We start from the raw sequence: 22,274 nt of genomic DNA, 5'->3' as shown, positions 1-22,274 counted from the left end.
TTCTGCTTTGCTAGTTCAAATAACTGCGCTCGTTTAGTACGGTCCCTCGCACCATTCATATTTAATGAGGCAATGCGAATCTCACTCATCGGTGTAATAAAAGAGAAAAAACTGCATAGCCCCCAAAAACAAATCAACAAAAGAAAGAAAAGAAAAATTCATTCTCATTGACACCTAAAACAATATTCAACTTCGTGAGAACTTTTTTTAAACGGTACCCCTCCTGATGTGTGAACCGTCCTTCGGACATAAACAACCTTGTTTTCATTATAAATTGGTCCACATCAGGAAAAAAATCGTCTATTCGAACATTCCTGACATGTTTGGTCTGTTGTAGAAACCTCTTAATGTCCTCGACACTGTATGAGGGACTGGGGTAACCACTATGTCGCAAAGAGCAAGATATGCTGCAATCGGATTCACTCCCGCTTTCTGTATCCGTGGCAACGGGACAACTTGGATTGTCTTTCTTTTCGGCCTTTGAATGGGAGCTGGTTGATCTCCTTTTGGATATTTGGCACCTTAAAGCCTCCATCAGTTTCAGCTAGAGGCCCTCTTTCCCCCACTGTCTCAGCAAGAAAGTGATCACCTGTATCCACTGACCCTTCACTGTTTTGAGTGTTGTCCACACTCATGCCAGCCTCAGTTTCCTCTTCCTCCAGTGGTTCAGCGGGGACACTGCTGACCTGCTCAGAGGAACTAGCCTCAGGTGTCTCTGCGTGATAGGGTGCCTCTGTTTCCTCTCCTGTCGTCTGAACCCCGTCCGCCCCATCACCCTCTCCATTCCTGGGTTCCTCATTACTGGCGGGCTGGCTTTTTTCGGCATTCTCCTGATTTTCATCGGAGCGATTATTATTGCCGGGATTGTCTCGCTTATTTGGACAGGCTCGCACCAGATGACCCGCTTGGCCACATCCAAAACATTTAACCATGCTCGTTGTAATAAATACAGTGTAATCGAAATCATCAATTTTCATATTTAACGCTGAATCAAGATCCTTCTTGTCTTTCAGTACCATGTAAGCAAAACGCCTGAAAGACACTACGTGTTTCAGTAACGGGGATTTGCTCGCTATCGTGATTTTCTTAATCGGTGAAACTAGTTTACCATATCGAGATAGAATATTAACAAGAGTATCATCCTTTATAAAAGGCGGGACATTAGAGATGATAACCTTCTTAGAAGGGGTAGATAAAGGGAGCACAGGTGTAAAACTGCCATCAACCACTATTCCACTCTCAACAACTTCGTTGGCCATATCTACCGTCCGAAGGAACATAACAATAGCACTATTCATACGTGCCGCGGACAAAATGTTGTCATGCCCAACAACGTCCCCTACGGCCAAACTACAAATTTCAACACTGGCGGTAGAGGCAACCTTGACCGCGTGCCTCCTAGTAAGAAAATCAAACTTTCCCGCACCTGAGGCAGCCATGTTTTCGGCACAGAAAACAGACGCCCAGGTAAGAGAAAAAAAACAACCACACTACACACACACCACACCAAAAAAACTACAACTCCTTCAAAGAAACCAATACACACACAAACAAACATATATAGATATAGATATAAAGAAAGTTAGAAAAAAGCAGCAATACTGGCACGGCGGCCACACGCAGCTTTCGCTCACAGCTCTCAAGCTCCGCCCACACACTCAGTCCATGCGCAAACCAGGAAGAGAGAGAGAGAGAGAGAGAGAAAGAAGGAGAGAGAGAGGGAGAGAGAGAGAGAGAGAGAGAGAGAAAGAAGGAGAGAGAGAGGGAGAGAGAGAGAGAGAGAGAGATGGGACAGCGAGTGGGGGAGAGAGAGAGAGAAAGAGAGGGAGAGAGAGAGAGAGAGAGAGAGAGAGATGGGACAGCGAGTGGCTGGGCAGGCTATAAATCACGGTAAAAGCTGTTAATGAGATAGCGCTGGAGCTGAAATATGAAGGTTAAAAGGTGGAGGTCTGAGAGTGTGTGTGGGTGAGTGCGTGTGTGTGTGTGTGTGTGTGAGTGTGTGTGTCTGTGAGTGCTGTAGTGCTGGAGAGAGCCAGGGCTCTCCATCAGAGACTCCTCACATATGCAGCCTCACACACACACACACACACACACACACACACACTCACACTCACACACACACACTCACACACACACACACACACACACTCACACTCACACACACACACACACACACACACACACACACACACACACACACACAGACCTAGACTGGAGACCAGGGAGGATCTGGGGCTGTGGTGTCAGGTCATTGGAGATAGAAGGGCAGGAGAAGAAGAGAAAGAGAATGGGATGGAGGAAGGGAGGGATGGAGGGAGGGATGAAGGGAGGGATGGAGGAAGGGAGGGATGGAGGGAGGGATGGAGGGAGGAAGGAAGGGAGAGTGAGTGATGACTGTTGAAAAGTGAAGGCTGCAGCATCCACATCTTACACTGCAATCTGTGTGGGTGAGGTAGGGGTGTTTGTGTAGATGTGTGGATGTGGATGTGGATGTGTGTGTGTGGATGTGTGGATGTGTGGATGTGTGGGTGTGTGTGTGTGTGGATGTGTGTGTGTGTGTGTGTGTGTGTGTGTGTGTGTGTGTGTGTGTGAGTGTGGATGTGTGGGTGAGGTAGGGGTGTGCGTGTGTGTGTGTGTGTGTGTGTGGATGTGTGTGTGTGTGTGTGTGTGTGTGTGTGTGTGTGTGTGTGTGAGTGTGAGTGTGTGTGTGTGTGTGTGGAGGTGCACATGTGTTTACACTGGCTGCATCCCGGCTCCAAACACATCAATCCACACTAATGTGGCACAACAGAAATTGAACTGTCTCTGATTTACAGTCATCAGCCTTGCCATATCACACACACACACACACACACACACACACACAGACACACACCACCTGTTACAATTTTAAGGTAATATTTTGTGTGTTATATGTTATGCTGTAAACTGCAACCCTGTGTAGGTTTGTAGCTGCAGTACTCAGAGATGAATAGTTCATGAATATGTCTTTTGCTTTGTACGTACGTGTGTGTGTCTGTCTCTGCCAGTTGTGTGTGTGTGTGTGAGTGTGAGTGTTCATGCTGTCTGCAGTAGCCTTCTGCATGAGCAGAGATGCATGGGTGTAATGGTGCCAAGTGAGAACTGATGTTTCTGTGGTCCTTGGCTGTGTAATTGCATTCTGACTGTCAAAACAATGTCTCATCCAGTGCAGTAATGCAACACAAGAAGTGTGTGTGTGTATGTCTGTGTGTCTGCGTGTGTGTGTGTGTGTGTGTGTGTGTGTGTGTGTGTGTGTATGTCTGTGTCTGCGTGTGTGTGTGTGTGTGTGTGTCTGTGTGTCTGTGTCTGCGTGTGTGTGTGTGTGTGTGTGTGTGTGTGTGTGTGTGCGTGATCTTCTGGGCGCGCTCAAAATGATGTGCATGTGTACACACTCGTGTGTGTATAAGTGACCTCTACCTGGGAATCTAACTTGAAAGGGCATCCTCTCGCATCATGCATCTTGCTCCAATTCTGTCTCTCTCCCTTCCATGTTACAGACAAACACACACAATGATACCAGACCACAGTTCATTCTCAGGGCAGGAGCTGTGTCTACAACATGCTGTTCATCTCTGTCATATAAAGTCATATAGAGTCAGTCACAAAGAATATCATACAGAGCTATAGTTGTTTTTTTTAAGGATATTTACTCCAAAGAGCAAGAAGGATGTGTACAGAAGCATATTTGAAACCTTTATATCACAATCTTTTTTTAAGTAAATTCGGGTGTTATGTTTTTTGTTACAATCAGTGCCCCCCCCCCCCCCCCCCCCCCATGACCATTGCTTCAGAAATCTTGAACTGCCATGTGCATCACAGTTAATAGACCCTCTTTCTTCCATTCATTCATTCATTTCTCTCATTTCATCAGTCTATTCGTCTCCAAACGACGGAGCGGCAGTTAAACGGCAGTGGCCCGCTTCGCTGTACCTCTGAAAAAGTCGCATGATAAATTGATGAGGCTTTTTTTTTTGTGTGTGTGCGGCGTCTCTGCTCTTTTTTTGTTTTGGATGAGCATTAAAGGCAGCAGATGTTCACTTGTGTTTAGTCTATGAAATATTGAACAATTAGACCGGCGCCACCTCCAAGTAAACCGTAGGCACTTTGTGAACGTCTTTGGCTTTTTTTTTTCTCCCACCCTAAGCACAAACAGGCAATAATTGTGACACGGCTGTGCATCTCGAACACACGCGCCCCGCGCCAATAACCCAGAGACAGAAAAGAACAGAGTAGGGCCCTAATTGTGAAAAATGGCCGCTGGTCGATGATAAACGGTATGGCGCGGTGTAACAATGACACAGTGAGATCCTTACCGAAAAGGAAAGCATGTGTGTGTTTAGCTGCGCCACAAATCACAGTCCCTGAGCAGTCAGCCTTCTACGTGTGCCAGTGACCACCAGCTGCTTTATAAATAAATCAGTCATGGATGCAGCAGAGAGAGCAGCCATAGAGGGGGACGATGCTTCAGTGCTATCGGTGCTTGATAAGAAACCACCTCACTTCCTGCCGTTTAGATTCCATGTGGCCAGTTGTGAATGAGGAGGAGATACAGGACGCCCCCGCCGTAAATCCAGTGCTTTCGATCAGTAAGGACTTTCACAAGGAGGGATTCCTCCTCAGTCCTCTCACTCCCTCCACATATGGAATCCTTACGGTCCTAAGAGTGATGTTCTGATGGCCTTCACTGGGGGATAGAGGAGAGGGCTGTAAAGCTTGCGGTGACCTTGTCTTGCGGTGACCTTGTCTTGCAGTGACCTTGTCCCTCCTCTCTCACACTGGCTGCTCAGATTGGCCTGTGCTCCCAGTGAGGACACACACACACACACACACACACACACACACACACACACACACACATACACACTCAGATTGGCCTGTGCTCCCAGTGAGGAGGAGCTCCAGCGGGGCCCTGAGCTCCGGAGGGACTGCGTCTCCTCCCCAGCCTGGCACGCCTGCGCCTCCTCCTGCTCTGGCTCCTGCTCTGGCTCCTGCTCTGGCTCCGCACTGATAACGCCAAAGCAGAGAGCGGATGGGTTCAGCTCTTTGTGTGGAGGACAGCAGCACCCGCTTCCCTTCCAACACACACACACACACACACACACACACACACACACACACACACACATATCCACACACACACATCCACACACACACACACCCCTACCTCACACACACACACACACACACAGACACACACACACACACACACGCACACACACGCACACACCCCCCCTCTGCGCTAGGGTATAATCCTCTCACAGAGGCATCATGGGAAATTGAGCATTCTGAGGATAATAAGGCTGAAAAGCTCCAGTCTTGCCTATGATCTGGATATTACTGCAGATGACAGTTCTATTTCCAATATGCACACAATGCCCATATACTGTGACTGTTTAAGACGCCGGCACATTGCATAGTCCGTTGAGGACTCAATGTTATCAAGAGAAGAGCCTTTATGGATCTCCATTGGTCAGACAGGGTCTCATTACTGAAAGTCATACGGGGTAACCGTTAATCACTCTAATTACACTTGCTGGCCCTCAGAATCACAACAGGGTGAAAAGGTCACGGATACATAATGGCATCGGTCGGAGCTCACCTTCCACAAGATGGCCGCCACCGAGCCCGACGTGTTCAGACAGGGGAGATAACAATCTTAGGAGTTTTCCCTAGAGATGTGGTTAGTGAGTTTGGTTATTTTTTAACTACGTATGTTGAATTTTTCTGTGTGTTTGTGTTTATTTCCACCCATATTTGTACTTTATGGCTGGAATGGTGGTATGTTAACGATCATTCCATTGAGACAGAACAGCCTCTGGTCTCCCCTCAAAACCCCACGGCCATCACACATGTTCACCCAGAGACTGGAACCCCCTCTTTGGTCAACATCTCTGAGCGAGCCATCAGGTGTGGATGTGGTGATGGTGTGGTGACATCTCTGAGCGAGCCATCAGGTGTGGATGTGGTGATGGTGTGGTGACATCTCTGAGCGAGCCATCAGGTGTGGATGTGGTGATGGTGTGGTGACATCTCTGAGCGAGCCATCAGGTGTGGATGTGGGGCTCACACTGACCACACGGCGGAGGGCGGCCATGTTGGCTCATGTTGGTGATGGTAGTGGCAGCAGCAAAACACCCCCACCAGCCCTGATGGGGTGAGAGAGAGAGGAGAGAGAGAAGAGAGGAGAGGAGATAGGGAGAGAAAGAGACAGAGAGAGAGAGAGAGAGGAGAGAGAGAGAGAGAGAGAGAGAGAGAGAGAGAGAGAGAAGTGGTGGGGTTGAAAAGATGGTTAAATCAGGAAGGCTCTTTCAGCAAGCACGGACAGAACACAGGCTAATCCTCTCCCTGCTGCCTGGCGCACAATGCACAACACAATGGCTCCAAGGGAATTGTGCTAACACTCGTTGTCATCTGCCCGCGCTTTTAGGGAGACTATCGCCCAATTTGGGATGTTTTGTTCCTTGCTCATTTTCTCATCTTCAATCCTTTGTGCCACGAGAATAGATGCCAGGCCCGACCCAGAAACAGTATTCCCAAGCCGTATTTTAGCAACACTTTGAAATGTTTGTCGAAAGGTTGCTGAAGTTCTGCTTCTATTGGTTGGTTAGTATCTCCGTATTTGTGGTCTGTACATTACCTCTCTTTAAGTTGAAGCAAACAGGAGAGGCTTCACGTTAAGTACTGCCCTTTCCTCTTTTCTTCGGTTTGCTCCTTCGCATCAGCAGTGGCCGTAACCTCCGGAGAGCCAACCCATAGATGTGTGTCATCTGTAGTTGATATTTGTTTTTCATGCGTACCCTCTTACTCTTTTGAGCTATTCTGTTAATTTGTCTTGGTTCCCAGGAGGATATATAAGTTTGCTATTTAACCCTTGCTGTATGTTGACACCATTTATGATACATTGCTCTGTTGTCTGAAACATATTCTATATACCAGGGTCTGTGGGAAATGCACTCAATAAGTATGAATATGAAAGCGAGTATGCATGGTCCAAAATGCATTCAATAAGTATGAATATGAGTATGCATGGTCCAAATGCAGTATGGCGTGGCTCTGCATTGGGAAGGGTTGTGGTGGGTACATCTGTCCTGTCTGTGACCTGACACTGCCGCCTGAAGACTGAGAGCTGGATGGATGATTGGTGCTGTTGCAGCTGGTTAGCCTTTATGAAGAGCAGTAAACCTTTTTCACAATGTACACGATTCACTAGCCGCCTGCCTTCCTTCGTCTTGTGAGAAATCCAACCTCTGGTGTGAAGAAGTACACATGCATTTAGTCACTGTTCTATGAGTACAATCCCACTGGAGAGGAGAGTCAGTTGTTGAAGTACACATGCATTTAGTAACTGGAGAGAAGAGTCAGTTGTTGAAGTACACATGCATTTAGTTACTGTTCTATGAGTACAACGCTCTATGAGCGTGAGCATGTGTGTGTGTGTGTGTGTGTGTGTGTGTGTGTTCTGCTCTATAAGTACAATCCCACTGGAGAGTCAGTTGTTGTAAATCCTGTAGATGGAAGAGCATAAGCATTCTGGCATGCAAAATAATAGATATCGCTAAGATTCTGTAGACACTGTATATTGTGAACTTTTGCAGGAGACATTCTGTGATTGTTTTTTCCCACTGCTGTATTTATTAATGTGGTAATAGGAGGTTTGTGGGTGTGAGCGTGAGCATGTGTGTGTGTGTGTGTGTGTGTGTGTGTGTGTGTGTGTGTGTGTGTGTGTGTGTGTGAGTGTGTGTCTGTCTGTGTGTGTGTGTTTGTGTGTGTGTGTGTGAGAGAGAGAGAGAGAGAGAGAGAGAGAGAGAGAGAGAGTTTGAAAGACTGTCTGAAAGAGGACCAGATTACAGGTCATTATGATGGAGCACTGGTCGTCCGCTGTGATAACACAGACTCCATTTTGTAAGCTCCAGGCAAACATTAGATTCTGTGAAATTGTCAGAGGAAGGCTACTGTCAGATGGATACACAAGTAATTAATCTTTCAAGGATTTCCAGCGCTTCCAATTTTAAACTGCCCAAAAGGGAAAGAGATGCTTGTTCTTTTTTTCTTTTTCTTTTTTTTTTCAAAGAAGGACTTGATGCTGAAGCTCGAAAAGCACTTTGAGATTAAAGCCAAAGGTTTAGGGGATTTTTCTCATTTGAATGCCTCACACAAAGAAAAACAATTTACACACTTTTCACATGCTTTTGTAGCATTAGAGTGTTAAATGTCTTCAGAAACGTGGTTGGAATCCTGTCAATGTGATTGTGTGTGTGTATGTGTGTGTGTGTGTCCACTGCATTTCCACAAGGAATTAGCTCTCTGGTCATGTTTGCCATTGCAGAGGAATCCCGGAAAGTTCTATGAATACGGCTCTTGAGCTTAATCATATTTTAAAGGAGGGCGGAGAAAGACCCATATCCTGATCACGTTCTGATTCATCGGCGGTAGCAGTGGGTGTGATTTTTAGATGTGAAGAGAGGGAGGGAAGCCGAGGCCTGATGCCTGGTGTCTTATCCGCTCCTTGTTCTTGGCCTGTCAAGAGCTCATTGTTTCAGTGATGTGATGATGAGGAGTCTTGGAGAGAGAGAGATGGGCAGAGGACTTGATTGCCACTCTCTGCAGATTGAACAGATTTTTTATTTTTTGCCACTCTTGACTTCCGGAGGGGTTGTCATGAGCACTGAGGCGCTATTGTTCTCACTGCCTCCCAGAATGGGTCTCCTCCTGAGCGGGTGACCTATTTACCAGCTCCGAGCTCTTCAGTGGGGTTTAGATGGGTTTCCTCTTGACATGATGCCTCCTCCATGATCCAAAGTGTCTTCATGTTTGGACTGTTCGACCCAGAGGTGTCGTGTCATACTTAACCTTCGGCCTGATTCTGAATTGCTGGTGGTGATTACTCAGGTGCTGATGTGTGAGCTCTCACAAAGGTGGGCGACAGTGGTACAGGAGGTAGAGAAGTCGTTTAGTAAACAGAAGGTTGCTAGTTCGATTCCCTGTCGAAGCGTCCTTGAGCAAGAGCACTGAACCCCTAATTGCTCCTGATGTGCAGTGTGCCATCAGTGTAAAATGTATATACATTGTAAGTCGCACATATGTAAGTCGCTTTGGATAAGCGTCTGCTAAATGACTAAATAAATTATCTAAATAAAGGGTTCCAGGGCCCCAGGCCAGACTTGTTCCCACATCTTAGATGCTCTTCTTTGTCTGGGACATCCTCACCCTCCCTGTGGGCAGGCACGCTCTTCTTCATGTAGCTACGCTATCGTCCTTCAATCCAAAATCTCAAACTGTTTTTCTGTTCCGTCTCTCAGGTTCTTCAGCATCATCATGCGGTCCACGAGATCTCGTACATCGCCAAGGACACCACGGACCACCGGGCCTTCGGCTACGTCTGTGGCAAGGAGGGCAACCACCGGTTTGTGGCCATCAAATCCGCTCAGTCTGTGAGTATCTGTGGGCTAGAGATTTTGAATTCATCTCAGTATCATGTGTTTATTTCTTTGTGTGTGTGTGTGTGTGTGTGTGTGGGTGTGTGTGTGTGTGTGTGTGTGTGTGTGTGTGTGTGTGTGTGTGTGTGTGTGTGTGTGTGTGTGTGTGTGTGTAATGCTGGCTGACTGTTTGAGATTGCACTGTTAGAGTAGAGATTATGTTTGTTCATGTTTCCGGTTTCTCCTCCTGCTGTTTGTGACGGTGACTGTGAGGGTGTGGGTGTGTGTTTGTGTTGCTGCTGCTGCTGTTTGTGACGGTGACTGTGTGGTTGTGTGTTTGTGTTGCTGCTGTTTGTGACGGTGACTGTGTGGTTGCGTGTTTGTGTTGCTGCTGCTGCTGCTGCTGCTGTTTGTAACGGTGACTGTGTGGTTGTGTGTTTGTGTTGTTGCTGCTGCTGCTGTTTGTGGCGGTGACTGTGTGGGTGTGTGTTTGTTGTCATCAGTATTCCAACTGGACTGTTTCCGGCGCCTCTGCACTCAGGGCTCTGTACCGTGGCCCTCGCCATGTTTTGTCTGCAACCCCCGCTGCGTCGGCTCGGCCTCTTCTCAGATGCCGTGATCGATTCCCCACAGCCGATCGATAAGCACGCATCGCCTTCCCCAGCAACCCCCCCCCACACACACACACACGCACTCATCCATTCCCCGCCCGGTCACTGAACTGCGGCTGACCCAGCCCACTGTGACATAGATGGATGGAGGAGTCCCTGACACCATTCGTTGCTTGTCTCTTTCCTTCCTTCCTTCTTTCTCCCTTGCTTTGTCTCCACTCTCTCTCTCCTCTTTCTCTCTCCCCCTCTCTTTCCCCCTCTCTATTTCTCTCTCTCTCCACCTCTCTCTTTCTCTCTCCCTCCTTTGCTTGCTTTTTCCTCTCACCTCTCTCTTTTTTACTTCCATTTTCTCTCTCCATCTATCTGTCTGTCTCCATCCCTTTTTCTCTTTCTATCTCTCCTCTTTCATTCATTCATCATTTGCTTTTTTTCCACTCATCTCTCTCTTCTCTTTTTCTCCCATGTTCTCTCTCTTTCTCTCTTTATCTCTCTTTCCACCTCATCCGTGTAGTCTTTTCCGTCTGATGTGACAGAACAAAGAGCTTCAACAGCGAGGCCCTCGTTTACCCCGAGCGAAGGGCAGAGTGTTCCCCTCCCATTAGCGTTAGCCGCTACTTAATGGCATATTAGTGACATTTAGGCGAACGCTGAGCCTCGGATACATTTTTAATGCCAAGCTAAAGCTTTTGATGAGAGACCACAAAGACTCATTCTGATACGTCCAACCCTTTCACTGTCACAGTGCTTTAAAGAGTCACCTCTCATTTGAGAGCGTTCAAGCAGACGATCTGATCAGGTATAGGTCCATGGTCTGGCACACAGGGGTTTTTAAAATGATCAGAGATGATTCACAAGGTGCTGTCACAGGACCATTGTATCAATGGGGAGTCGAGTTCCTGCTGTGGCTCAATGTGTAGAGAACGGTGCTCAACGACTCAAAGATCTTGGGTTTGATACCCAGGGAACACAGACTATATGTCTATACTGAATTTGAAGTTGCTGTGGATAGAAGCATTTGCTGAATGAATATATTTAAATGTAAACCATCACCCTCATGTGCAGACACAATCTTATACATAGACATATATAGAGACACAGACAAAACACACCTACACCGACACACACATACACAGAGGTTTATGCCAAACACAACATGGTGTATTTCCTGCTTGAGTTGGAGTGGGTATTGTCTCCCTGGGCAGACTGCTGTTCTATAAACATGTGGGTCGTTCTGTGTGTCCAGGCTGAGCCGGTGATCCTTGACCTGCGCGACCTCTTCCAACTCATCTACGAGATCAAGCAGCGTGAGGAGATAGAGAAGAAGGCTCAGAAGGACAAACAGTGCGAACAAGCTGTTTACCAGGTGAGTCTATTGCCACACACACACACACACACACACACACACACACACACACACAAGCTGTTTACCAAGTGAGTCTATTGCCACAAACACACACACACATACACACGCACACACACACACACACACACACGCACACACACACACACACACACACGCACACACATACACACACGTACACAATCATGTTTAAATGCAGTCCATTTACAAACCAAAGAGCTGGTACATGATCACACTGAGACACATAGCCTTATGGGTAAAACTTTACAGGGATAACATATCATAGATACTGATATATGAATAGTGTTCAGTTTTAGTCAGAGCGTGACGAGTTAAATAACCTTCAATAGGTTTTCAGTTGTAGTCAGAGCGTGAGAGAGAGAGAGAGTTAAATAACCTTCAATGGCGGGCGGCTCTTTCCATTGTTATCTGTCTCTCTCTCTGTGTTTCTCTCTCTTTCTTTCTCAGTACACCCTTTGGTCTTTCTTTATAATCTCCCTTTCTCTTGACCGTCCTTGTTGATTTTATCCATGCTGCTCACATGACTAAAGACTAAACATAGAGCCTAGAGAAAATGAGCTGCCCAATCCGCTGCTTGGAAAAGTCAAGGTTGAACTAGAAGCGCTACTTCATCTAGAGCGAACTGCCATGGAATTGAGGGACTTACATCAATTCTTCATAAGCTTCTCTCGTGAATTGAATAGTGTTTTCCGTCTGCCATGACTTTGTGGGTGCACGCTCCTGAATGCCATGTAGCCTAGCATGTCTTTTGTAGCTGGAGAAGTTTCAAAGCTATCACTCTCATATCTTCGATTAGCTTCTCTGCTTTTGCTTGGTGTGCCTTAAATTGGTAACGCTTCTCTTTCTTTCTTTCTTTCTTTGCTTTCCTCTCTCCCTTCTATTCTTTTCCCAACCCCTTCACTGTCCTCCTCTGCCAAAATCAACGCTTGTCTACCTCTCCATCGCTTTCCAAAGACCATTCTGGAGGAGGATGTTGAGGATCCCGTGTACCAGGTAACGTGCTAGCGTGCTAAATCGCTAATCACATTCTCTCAAATTACTCTGCTTTGGAGGATTCCCTTCTGAGGAAAAGTCCTTTTAATCTCTCAAGTAGAAATGACTGCCTCCCATATTTGATTTCTCTTGTTCTTTCTCTTGAATTTGTATGTCATGTTCTTGCGTCATTTCACCTTATTTTCTTTTAAGCTCTGAGGAATTTTTGTTTGTAATTGATACTTGAAAAAAAACCCATCTGTGTGCTTGTTCATTTATTCAACTTTACTTTTATTTTGATCATTCTTTGAAACATTTGTCTGGTGTGGTTCAGATTTGAAATGCATGGTATTGGACACAGGCCCAATTGTTGTTTTGTTAGATGAGAAAGCTCTTTTGCCCTAACTGACAACAGGCAGCTGTAATGCCCTTGACTCGGGTGGGTAGGGGCATAAAGGACATGGCACCAGCTTCTGTCTAATGGTTTCATGTATTCCTTCACTCCTGATGAAATAAGACCCCCCCTTCTCCCCCCTCCCCATTTGGCTGTATGGTGCATGCTGATTGATATAATGGTGTCTTAATTTCATCCCTGCATTGGGGAGCCAGAGACCTTACAACTGGCACTGACGATGGGCCCACCAAAACCCCAGGGTCCACCAGGCCTACTGGGTTGAACTCAAACTGAGATATATGATTTTTATATACAGTATATATATATATACGTACATAGACAGAGATCAATAGTATTGATTTCAATAGTAGTGATGTGTATGACCCAACTTGGCACTCTGAGATTCTTCTGAATGAAGAGTGCATTACAAATTAAATGAATTATTATTATTATTATTATTATAATTGTACATGGTAAACTGGTTCTCCCTAATGCAGGGACACAGATCCCATCCTTCTGCTTACAGGTGTACGGCCACAGGCTCTGAAATCCCTGAAAAGTGACTCAGCAGGTCTTAGCCAATAGCTGGAGCCTCAGCTAAGAGTAGATGGCCTTCCCATTGACATTCTGCCCTGATTGTGTGGTAGATTACTTCCCACAAGGAAATTAGATTTAGAGAATTGATGTTCTAAAAGTTAGAACAGGTAAAAAAAAAAACACATTATGTTGGGGGTCATTAAATCTGTCTCTGCGTCTTCTTTAGTAGATGTGGGTTTGTTATTTGTGTTTTTTGTTTGTGGGTGGGGTGGAGGGTGTCGTGGGGTTTCTCAGACAGCTTTGCTGAGTCATGAGCCCTTGAAGTTAGATTTCTAATCGTGCAGAAACTTCAATCAGCCAGGAGGTCTCGACCCCCCCCCCACCACCAAGGCCAGAAGCTTCCCCCTCCCTCCAAAGGGGCCATACTTGCTGTTGATTCTATCTGATCAGTCACCTTTGTGCTCTCTATCTTCTTTACTTCTTTATTTCTCTTTCCCTTTCTTTGCCTTTTCTTCCTTTCTGTTTTCCTTATCTTTCTCTTTTGTGTCTGCTTTTCCTCTCCTGTGCTGCTGACGTGGTAGTACATTGTGTTTGAGGCGGGACACGAGCCCATCCGTGACCAATCAGAAGAGAGCATTTATCAGGTACAATCAAGGCCCTTTTCTCCCATTCGCTGTGATTTCTGAAGCTTCACAGACAGATAGACACTGAATTAAACACTTTCAAAAGTACACATCGACACGTATCACATAAATTAACATTCTATGGGACGCACCCCCATGTCAGCTTTTTAGACACTTCCTCTCCCTAATTTCCTTCAACTCTGTTATTATGTCAAAGTTATTCTTAGAAATGCCCTGCTCCCCGACTCAGCACTCATTGTCATTATGAAAGAGAAGAATGCACCTCATCCAAACACGTCACCTGTTTGACAACATAAGTATCAACCATATGGAAGAAGAACCCCCTCTGCCTCCCTCCCCTGTCAAGTCCTTTGTCTTTATCGAGCCCTGATGAAAATATCTCTATACAACGCGCGTCGGCATAATGAGCGGCGTCCGCATTGTTCGGTTGACTGATGCTGCGGAGTCACCGGCGCCTCTTGTCTCTGGATGTTACCGCTACAGACAGGCACCTTGTTCCGACGCCAGCGGTACACCTAGAACTAGACAGAGTGTTGGGCACCTTGTTCTGACGCCAGCGGTACACCTAGAATTAGACAGAGTGTTGCGCGACGCGTTGGGAATTAGACAGAGTGTCGCGCGACGCGTTGGGCTTCGGTGGCGGCAGCAGCAGACGGTGATTTACAGTGACACCTCTCCGAGTCTCGCTCCAGGAAACGTTCTCGTGCTCCGAGCCCCGTGACCATGGCAACAGGTGGCAGGTGCCACTGTGCTGACACTACCTGTGGCTTGCTGCAGTAGACACCGGTGGAGGCCTTCACTGTTAACACCAATGATGTCAGTGAATTAAGCAATAGCTATTCAGAGGCCTCTTTGAGGGAACCTGAAATTGATTCCAAATTGGTCATCCCTATCTAAGCGTTTCACCCTTCACTTAATAATCTCCAATATCCAATCTCCAAGAATAATCTCCCTCACTGCCCCCTTGCATATCAGCAATTTACACAGATTATAATGGATTCAAATCGAAATTTTATGCACATCACTTTCCATATACACTTACAACAGAACTCAAGGAATATCTGACATCGCCCAGGCCGGCGATGCATAAATTCAATCCGCCTCGCTCCCCGGACAAACCATGAAAATTACATATGAAGCCGATAATTATGATAATCATAATCATCTCCGTGGTCATTCACGGCCCCCTTAAGACTGGCCATCTGACCCTGAAGAAGAGGTTTCCACTGTGTCTCCTGCCTTCCAAACCGCATCCAGGTTTTGACAGCCTGACTCCGGGTCGTCTCACGGAGGGTCGAGGGCTGACCTTCCTGCTTGTAGGCGCCCGATTGATTCGGCGTGAGCGCAAGTAAGCAGCAGCCCTGCTCCCCCCCTGCCCCCCCCCCCTCCACTCTGCTGCAGCCCACCCCCCGGAAGATGAAAACAGCTGGGGTTATTAATCACCAGCCGAGCCGTTTGATGTTGAAGTAAAATAGATGGAAGAGACGCGTTCGAATGGAAGTGTGTACAAAACACATTGAATAGCAATCAGCCAGGCAGAGGAGGAGAAGAGAAGAGAATTAAGAAGGATGGCGAATTAGAGGGGATAGAAACACACACACACACACACACACACACACACACACACACACACACACAGACGAGTGTGTGTGTGTATCAGTGAAATAAATAAAGAGTGAGAAGAAAACACTTGGATTAGAGCTGTCCATCTGATGTGGGCCTCATGGGTTCTCAAGGCTTTTCAGTTGGACAGCATGAAAACGCAGCTGAAACTAAGCCGTTTTGACTGCTCAGCAAACATCACTGCCAGCACACGATACTGAATAAGATCAGGATACACGTCAAACCACCAGAACTCCACCGCAGCACACGATACTGAATAAGATCAGGATACACGGCCAAACCACCGAAACTCCACCGCAGACACTACAGCACACACACGATACTGAATAAGATCAGGATACACCGTCAAACCACCAGAACTCCACCGCAGCACACGATACTGAATAAGATCAGGATACACCGTCAAACCACCAAAACTCCACCGCAGCACACGATACTGAATAAGATCAGGATTCACCGTCAAACCACCGAAACTCCACTGCAGACACTACAGCACAAACACGATACTGAATAAGATCAGGATACACCGTCACACCACCAGAACTCCACTGCAGACACCAGAGCACACACAAAAACACTAGGAAGATGTTTTCGCTAACATCCAATCTACAAATCAGTTCAGTTCGTCCGTCAGTTTTGAGTTTTGTGAATACAAAACGAGATTGAACAACATTAAAAACAGGTACCCTTAAACACATCTGATTGATTCCCACCAACTGATTGATTTCCAGACTTCCTGCTGTGTCAAAGTGTTGTTTTACAGAAGTAACTTGTTTGTTTCCCCCATGTGTTTGTGGTCGGGCTGATTGCCTAACCCCAGGTTCCTACCAGCCAGCAAAAGGAGGGGGTCTATGATGTTCCAAAGCGACACCCAGTGAGTGTAGCTGTCTGTGCCTCTGTCTCTGTGCTTCCCTCGGGCAAACCTCTCAGTCTGGCGCAGCGGGCAGTTCTGGGGTCTGTGTCCCCTCCCACAGGTGGCATCTCACTCTGGGATGAATCTGGCCGAGATCTGGGGCGGTTCTGTGTCAGAACCGGGCCAGATCCTGTCGAAAGGCAGATGCCATCAGGCCTCCTGTGTGAATCACTCTCTCACAGCTCCTGTGGGCTTTTTAAAGAGTAATCCCCCACCATGCTTCAGGCCTATACCAAACTGATCCTGGGCCTGCATCTAGAGATGGTTAACTCACTTCCTGGAATTTTTAGCCAATGATTTTTCTCCTGCTCCTGATTCTTAACAAATCGAAATTTGGAGTTTGGAACCACCCTTCTTAGCCTTGATTCTTTGGGATTCTTTATGTGTTCGTTCTAATCTATGGTGCACTAAATCCCATGCTGTATTTATGTGCCAATGTGTGTGTGTGTGTGTGTGTGCGAGCGAGCGAGTGTGTGCGTGTGTGTGTGTGTGTGTGTGTGCGAGCGAGTGTGTGCGTGTGTGTGTGTGTGTGTGTGTGCGAGCGAGTGTGTGCGTGTGTGTGTGTGTGTGTGTGTGTGTGTGTGTGTGCGAGCGAGTGTGTGCGTGTGTGTGTGTGTGTGTGAATTGAAGATGTGTATTATTGTGAGTCCCATTGCCTTGCCGGGGTTATTGAGAGGTTTGCTGGAGGTCCTTTTGTGCCTGGTGTGGCTGCATGTGCTTGTGTCCGATCAGTGCTCAGTGACTTCATTCTACCCATATGGACCTGGTGTGGCTGCATGTGCTTGCGTGCCGATCAGTGCTCAGTGACTTCATCATTCTACCCATATGGACCTGGTGTGGCTGCATGTGCTTGTGTGCCGATCAGTGCTCAGTGACTTCATATTCTACCCATATGGATGGAAGGCCTATGTATCTCCGTGGGTGCATGCCTAGCATGAGCAGAGCAGAGCCCTGCAGGCATGCATGTGTTAATGCCTCGCCAGCACTTCACAGAATTCATGTAATTAGACTGGGAATATATACATGTATGCATGTACGCTATCCATATGGGTAGGCAACATGTACGCTATCCATATGGTTAGGCAGTCAAGATCCAGCCATGTCTTGAAGAGATAGCAAGAGTTCTAAAGCATGAGGATGTAATGTAATCGCAGTTACGCAATATGATCCACTTTATTGTTGGATAATGTAATTATTGTTATTGTTATTTATGTTATTAAACACATTAATGGGTGGACACCGTGGGAACCACTCGTTTCCATTGATATGATACTTATCGTTGAGCTGCCTTGCTAATGAATAGATTTGTTAGCATTTTGTTAGCGATTTGTGTGAATGCTGAAGTGTGACCTCGCTATCTCTTCCCAAATGGCTGACGTGTTGACGTGTTGACGTGTTGACGTGTTGACGTGTGGTTCCATCTCCTCAAGTGTTACTGCTGCTCTGCTTGTTCAGTCAGAGCTTCATGAGCGTGCCCCCCCCCCTCCACTGGTGTTTGGCTGACGCCACGCCATGCCACGCCACGCCACCTTAGATCCCAGCGGTGCCCCATTACAGGGGCAGTAACAAGCTAACTTCCTCCCCCAAACAGCAGTCAGGTAGATTAGCACATGGTCTGGTCCCGGTAACCTCTCAAGCTGGGGGCTGCCTGTTCGACCTCACGATGAGTTATGATCTTAGCCATCAAAATATTGTTCAGAGATAATTGTACGACAGGAAGGCATTTCTTCTCCTCTGTCTCTTCCTTTCTTCACTCTGTTTCTGCATCCCTTTCTCCACTGCCCACTTGTCCTCCGCCTCATCTTCTGTGTCTGATGGTTTATTTCTGGTGCCTCTGATGGTCGGCAGTGCCCTGGCATCAGTGCCCTGGCATCAGAGCCTTGGCGGCCACGAGGTTCTGCCCACAATGGTATCCCACGCAGGACACCCTGTCTATATGGTGCCATCCCATAATATACCCTGGCCCGTGGAGCGGTGTTGATGTGGGCATGGAATCTCAAACAGTGCCGATCCAGGCCATTCTAAAGAGGATTAGGCTTCTGAGAATATGTCATTGGAATACTGCCTCTGCACTCTGAGTGCGGTACACTCTTCTGTTGTGAGTCATAAGTGTGTGTCTCTGTGTGTCTCTGTGTGTCTCTGTGTGCCAGGTTTACAAATCCAATCATCTGTCATCTGTGATTTGCTTTTTCAGTAATGGAGTACGTTTCTACACACACACACACAGACTCGCGCACATACACACACACACACACACACACACACACACACACACACACTTAAACACATTTAAACATCAACTCACAGTAATTACAAAATATTGATTTAATTATGTACTATACTATTATACTATAATATTTTGATCCATAACCTGGTTGCTCCACGTGCACGTACTCGGTGAGAGGAGGGATTCAACTCCAAGGAAACCAGAAACGGCTTGCAACTGCTCTTCCAGACTAAGCTAGAAAGTGTGTTTGCGTTATCAGTCAGAGAATAGGAGATTAGGGAGACAACATTAATTAAGTGGGCTGCGTTAAACGTATATAAAACACATGCATGTGGATAATTACATCTCCCTGGAGGCAGCTAATTGATAGGTAGTTGTGGCTTAGAAGACATGGGAGTGGGCGGGGGGGGGGGGTGTAAGCAACATAAAGCCGGAGCTTTCCATCCGATCTCAGGAGTTTCAACAGCTTAGGCCAAGAGAACATGTGTTACAAGGACACGGAGACAGGAGTTTCTGGGAGCTCATATTTCTCTGTTAGCACGTCGAGAAGACGCCTCATGAAATAAAATACTGCACGCAGAGCCGATCTTGTAGGAAAATAAGAAACTCGATTCCATCCCAGACTTCTTCCGCAGGCTGAGATAAAGCGGCGTCGTAACAGACGAGGGAATCAAATATGAAAGGGGGGAAATACGAAACTATCACTGGCAGAGAGAGAGTGTGTCAAACAGCAGTTTCAGTGATCAGTGTGTGTGAACTTCCCAGAGTGACTGGCAGGCTTGGCAAGGTGGGAAACCAATTAGAAGCGGCAGCGCTCTCCCCGGGAGATAGATGGCTGCGGGGAGTTGTATATTTGGTGTGAGTTGCATACGTAGGCCAAGCTCCGAGATTGACACACAACTCACACAGACAGATTGCCGAGCTTCCTGGTTTCCCATGATGCCTTGCCCCCCCAACCCCCCCCCCCCGCGGGGGTCTGTAAACAGATTGATGGATCTTGTCCTTCGGGCCAGTAATCTATCTGCTGTTTTATTTAGTGGCCTGAGCCAGTCCAGTAAAGACCGACTCCAAGTCAGACGGCACGCAGGGCCCGGCGACATTCAGAACCTGCTCAAGGTCGCACCAGCAGGATCGTCTTGGCAACGGCGGGCAGTAAACACAAATCACGCATTTATTTATTTGTTTTTCCCCTAGCTCGTGGAAGTGAAGGTTGCCTGCTTTAATGGAGTGTGAGGGGGTGGGTGTGAGGGGGTGGGTAGGCTAGAAAACAGTATGGAGGAGGAATGGCAGGAAGTGTAGTGAGAAGACACCAAGTCTCCCAAAGTCCCTCAACTAAACCATGTCTCCACTCATCCGCTGTGTGCATTTGGCATGTTTCATCTTTTTATTTTATATTTGACATTTTTATCCAATTTCAGTTCAGTGATGGAGACTTTTCTCTCTCTCTTTCTCTCTCTTTCTCTCTCTATCATTTTCCCTTCTGTCTGTCTCTCTCTCTCTCTCTCTCTCTCTCTCTCTCTCTCTCTCTATTATTCCGCCTGGCCCCTGTCCAAGCCCTTGGCATAAGTGCAGAAAAGGCAGCTGGCTTGACTCTTGTTTCTCCCCACTTTTTCATTAGAATTAGTCCTTATCGCTCTCCAAGGACAGCCCTCTTAATTGCATCCCTTTGCCTGTCACTCTGGCTCCGTGTTTACTGTTTAACACCAGGGGAGCAGGGGGCTTTAAAGGGCCTGGCTGTTTCCTGTCAGATTACTGCTATTTGACAGGTCTAGAGTCTGTCCGTGTGCGTGTGCGTTGGTGTTGTGGTATTGTACTCGGTCATTCTGTGTGTCTCTGTGTGTGTGTGTGTGTGTTCTCTGTGTATGTTCTCTGCTTATGTGTGTTTTTCTTATGTATTTACATTTACCGAGCTGCTGTGTCCGCCCCCAACCCCCCCCCCCCCTCCCCCACTCTCTCCTCCCTCTCTCCTCTCCCCTCCCCTCTCCTCCCTCTCTTCTCCCTCTCTCTTGACTGTACAGTGCTGCTGTAAATGACTTGATAGCAGATGTTGTTCATGGTCCGCCTGTGTTTCCCCTTTATCTCTCCTGGGAACCCCATATGATCGCATTATTTTCCCATTAAATGTTGACAGGCCAGTAAAATATGTGCACTCTGTTGACTCACTCTGGCTCTCGCCGCTCATTAAACTCCCAAAGAGGCAGAGGTGAGTTATACGCACTGAAATGAGAGGAAAACACACAGCGTCCCGTGGCCCTCCTCTGCAGAGGCGCTGTGTTTGCCAGCCTGTTTTAGATTCTTATTTATATTATTGTACAGGAGAGAGATGAGGTTGAAATGCGCACAGACCATAACTGGACTGCTTTGTGTTTGTGAATGTGGTGATTTCTTTCCACACTGAGAGGCACTTAGTGAGTGCTCAGCTCCCTCCTGTGCAGGTAACGTCCCTCCTGAACGCTCTCCCCATCCCAACATTCCTCACCTCACACCCATCCCACCTCACACCCATCCTCAAGCCTGTGTTTGTGTGTGTGCGCGCGTGTGTGTGTGTGTGTCTGTCTGTCTGTCTGTCTGTCTGTCTGTCTGTCTGTCTGTCTGACTGTCTGTCTGTCTGTCTGTCTGTCTGTCTGTCTGTCTGTCTGACTGTCTGACTGTCTGTCTGTCTGTCTGTCTGTCCGTCTGTCCGTTTGTTTGTGTTGGTACTCATTCCATCTCATCCATCCTAACTCCAGTTTATTCTTGCAGAATGGGCAGATCAGTCTGCTGGACTTTGATGCGGCCCTTGGCATGGTCACCCAGGTAAGACAGACACTAACTGCGCTTGGGCCCATTGATGTCCTTCCTGCATACCCAGACCCAGAGACCCGATCCCTCATGGCCCAGTCAGACCCGATCCCACACGACCCAGTCAGACCCGATCCCACATGACCCAGTCAGACCCGATCCCTCATGACCCAGTCAGACCCGATCCCACATGACCCAGTCAGACCCGATCCCTCATGACCCAGTCAGACCCGATCCCCCACGCCCCTCACCCCACGCCCCTCCGGTAGCCTCCAGATGCACTACCCCCTCTCACCCCTCTGCCCCAATGCCCTACTCAAGGGTTGAGGACGTCAGAAGCCATGCCAGTCACAATGGTGCACCTCATATGGCCTGAGAGGTGGCTTCCCAGTGATGTCCCAGCATGCATCTCTGACCCCTGTGACCCCTTTGGGGAGGCCTTCACACAGGTTCTTAATGTCCCAGCATGCATCTGTGACCCCTTTGGGGAGGCCTTCACATAGGTTCTTAAGGTCAGCAGCACTTCAGAGGGCCAGGGTTAGTCGCCTCCAGGGACACAGCAGAGAGGACGGGATGTGTGTGTGTGTGTGTGTGTGTGTGTGTGTGTGTGTGTGTGTGTGTGTGTGTGTGTGTGAGTGCGTGTGTGTGCATGCGTGTGTGTGTGTGTGTGTGTGTGCGTGTGTGTGTGTGTGCGTGCGTGTGTGTGTGTGTGTGTGTGTGTGAGAGAGAGACAGAGAGAGAGTCAACCCTCTCC

The 22,274-nt window shown here is 47.5% G+C and overlaps 1 protein-coding gene across 5 annotated transcripts in view; it reads left to right on the top strand.

The window, feature by feature from the left end:
• dab1a (DAB adaptor protein 1a) overlaps positions 1-22,274 on the top strand; it is a 153,685-nt gene that overhangs the window by 112,786 nt on the left and 18,625 nt on the right. Inside the window, exons 5-10 of one of the 5 annotated variants that reach the window (XM_031574276.2) lie at positions 9,321-9,452; positions 11,292-11,411; positions 12,384-12,422; positions 13,914-13,976; positions 16,420-16,473; positions 21,482-21,535. In XM_031574276.2, coding sequence (XP_031430136.1) covers positions 9,321-9,452; positions 11,292-11,411; positions 12,384-12,422; positions 13,914-13,976; positions 16,420-16,473; positions 21,482-21,535 — 462 coding nt within the window. The remainder of the gene's footprint in view (positions 1-9,320; positions 9,453-11,291; positions 11,412-12,383; positions 12,423-13,913; positions 13,977-16,419; positions 16,474-21,481; positions 21,536-22,274) is intronic. The other 4 variants (XM_042708896.1, XM_031574277.2, XM_031574278.2 and 1 more) reach the window with 4 other exon arrangements.

Source organism: Clupea harengus, chromosome 10 (genome assembly GCF_900700415.2).
Source record: "Clupea harengus chromosome 10, Ch_v2.0.2, whole genome shotgun sequence".
In the NCBI taxonomy this organism is placed as follows: domain Eukaryota; kingdom Metazoa; phylum Chordata; class Actinopteri; order Clupeiformes; family Clupeidae; genus Clupea; species Clupea harengus.
This window is presented reverse-complemented; position numbering and strand designations above follow the sequence as displayed.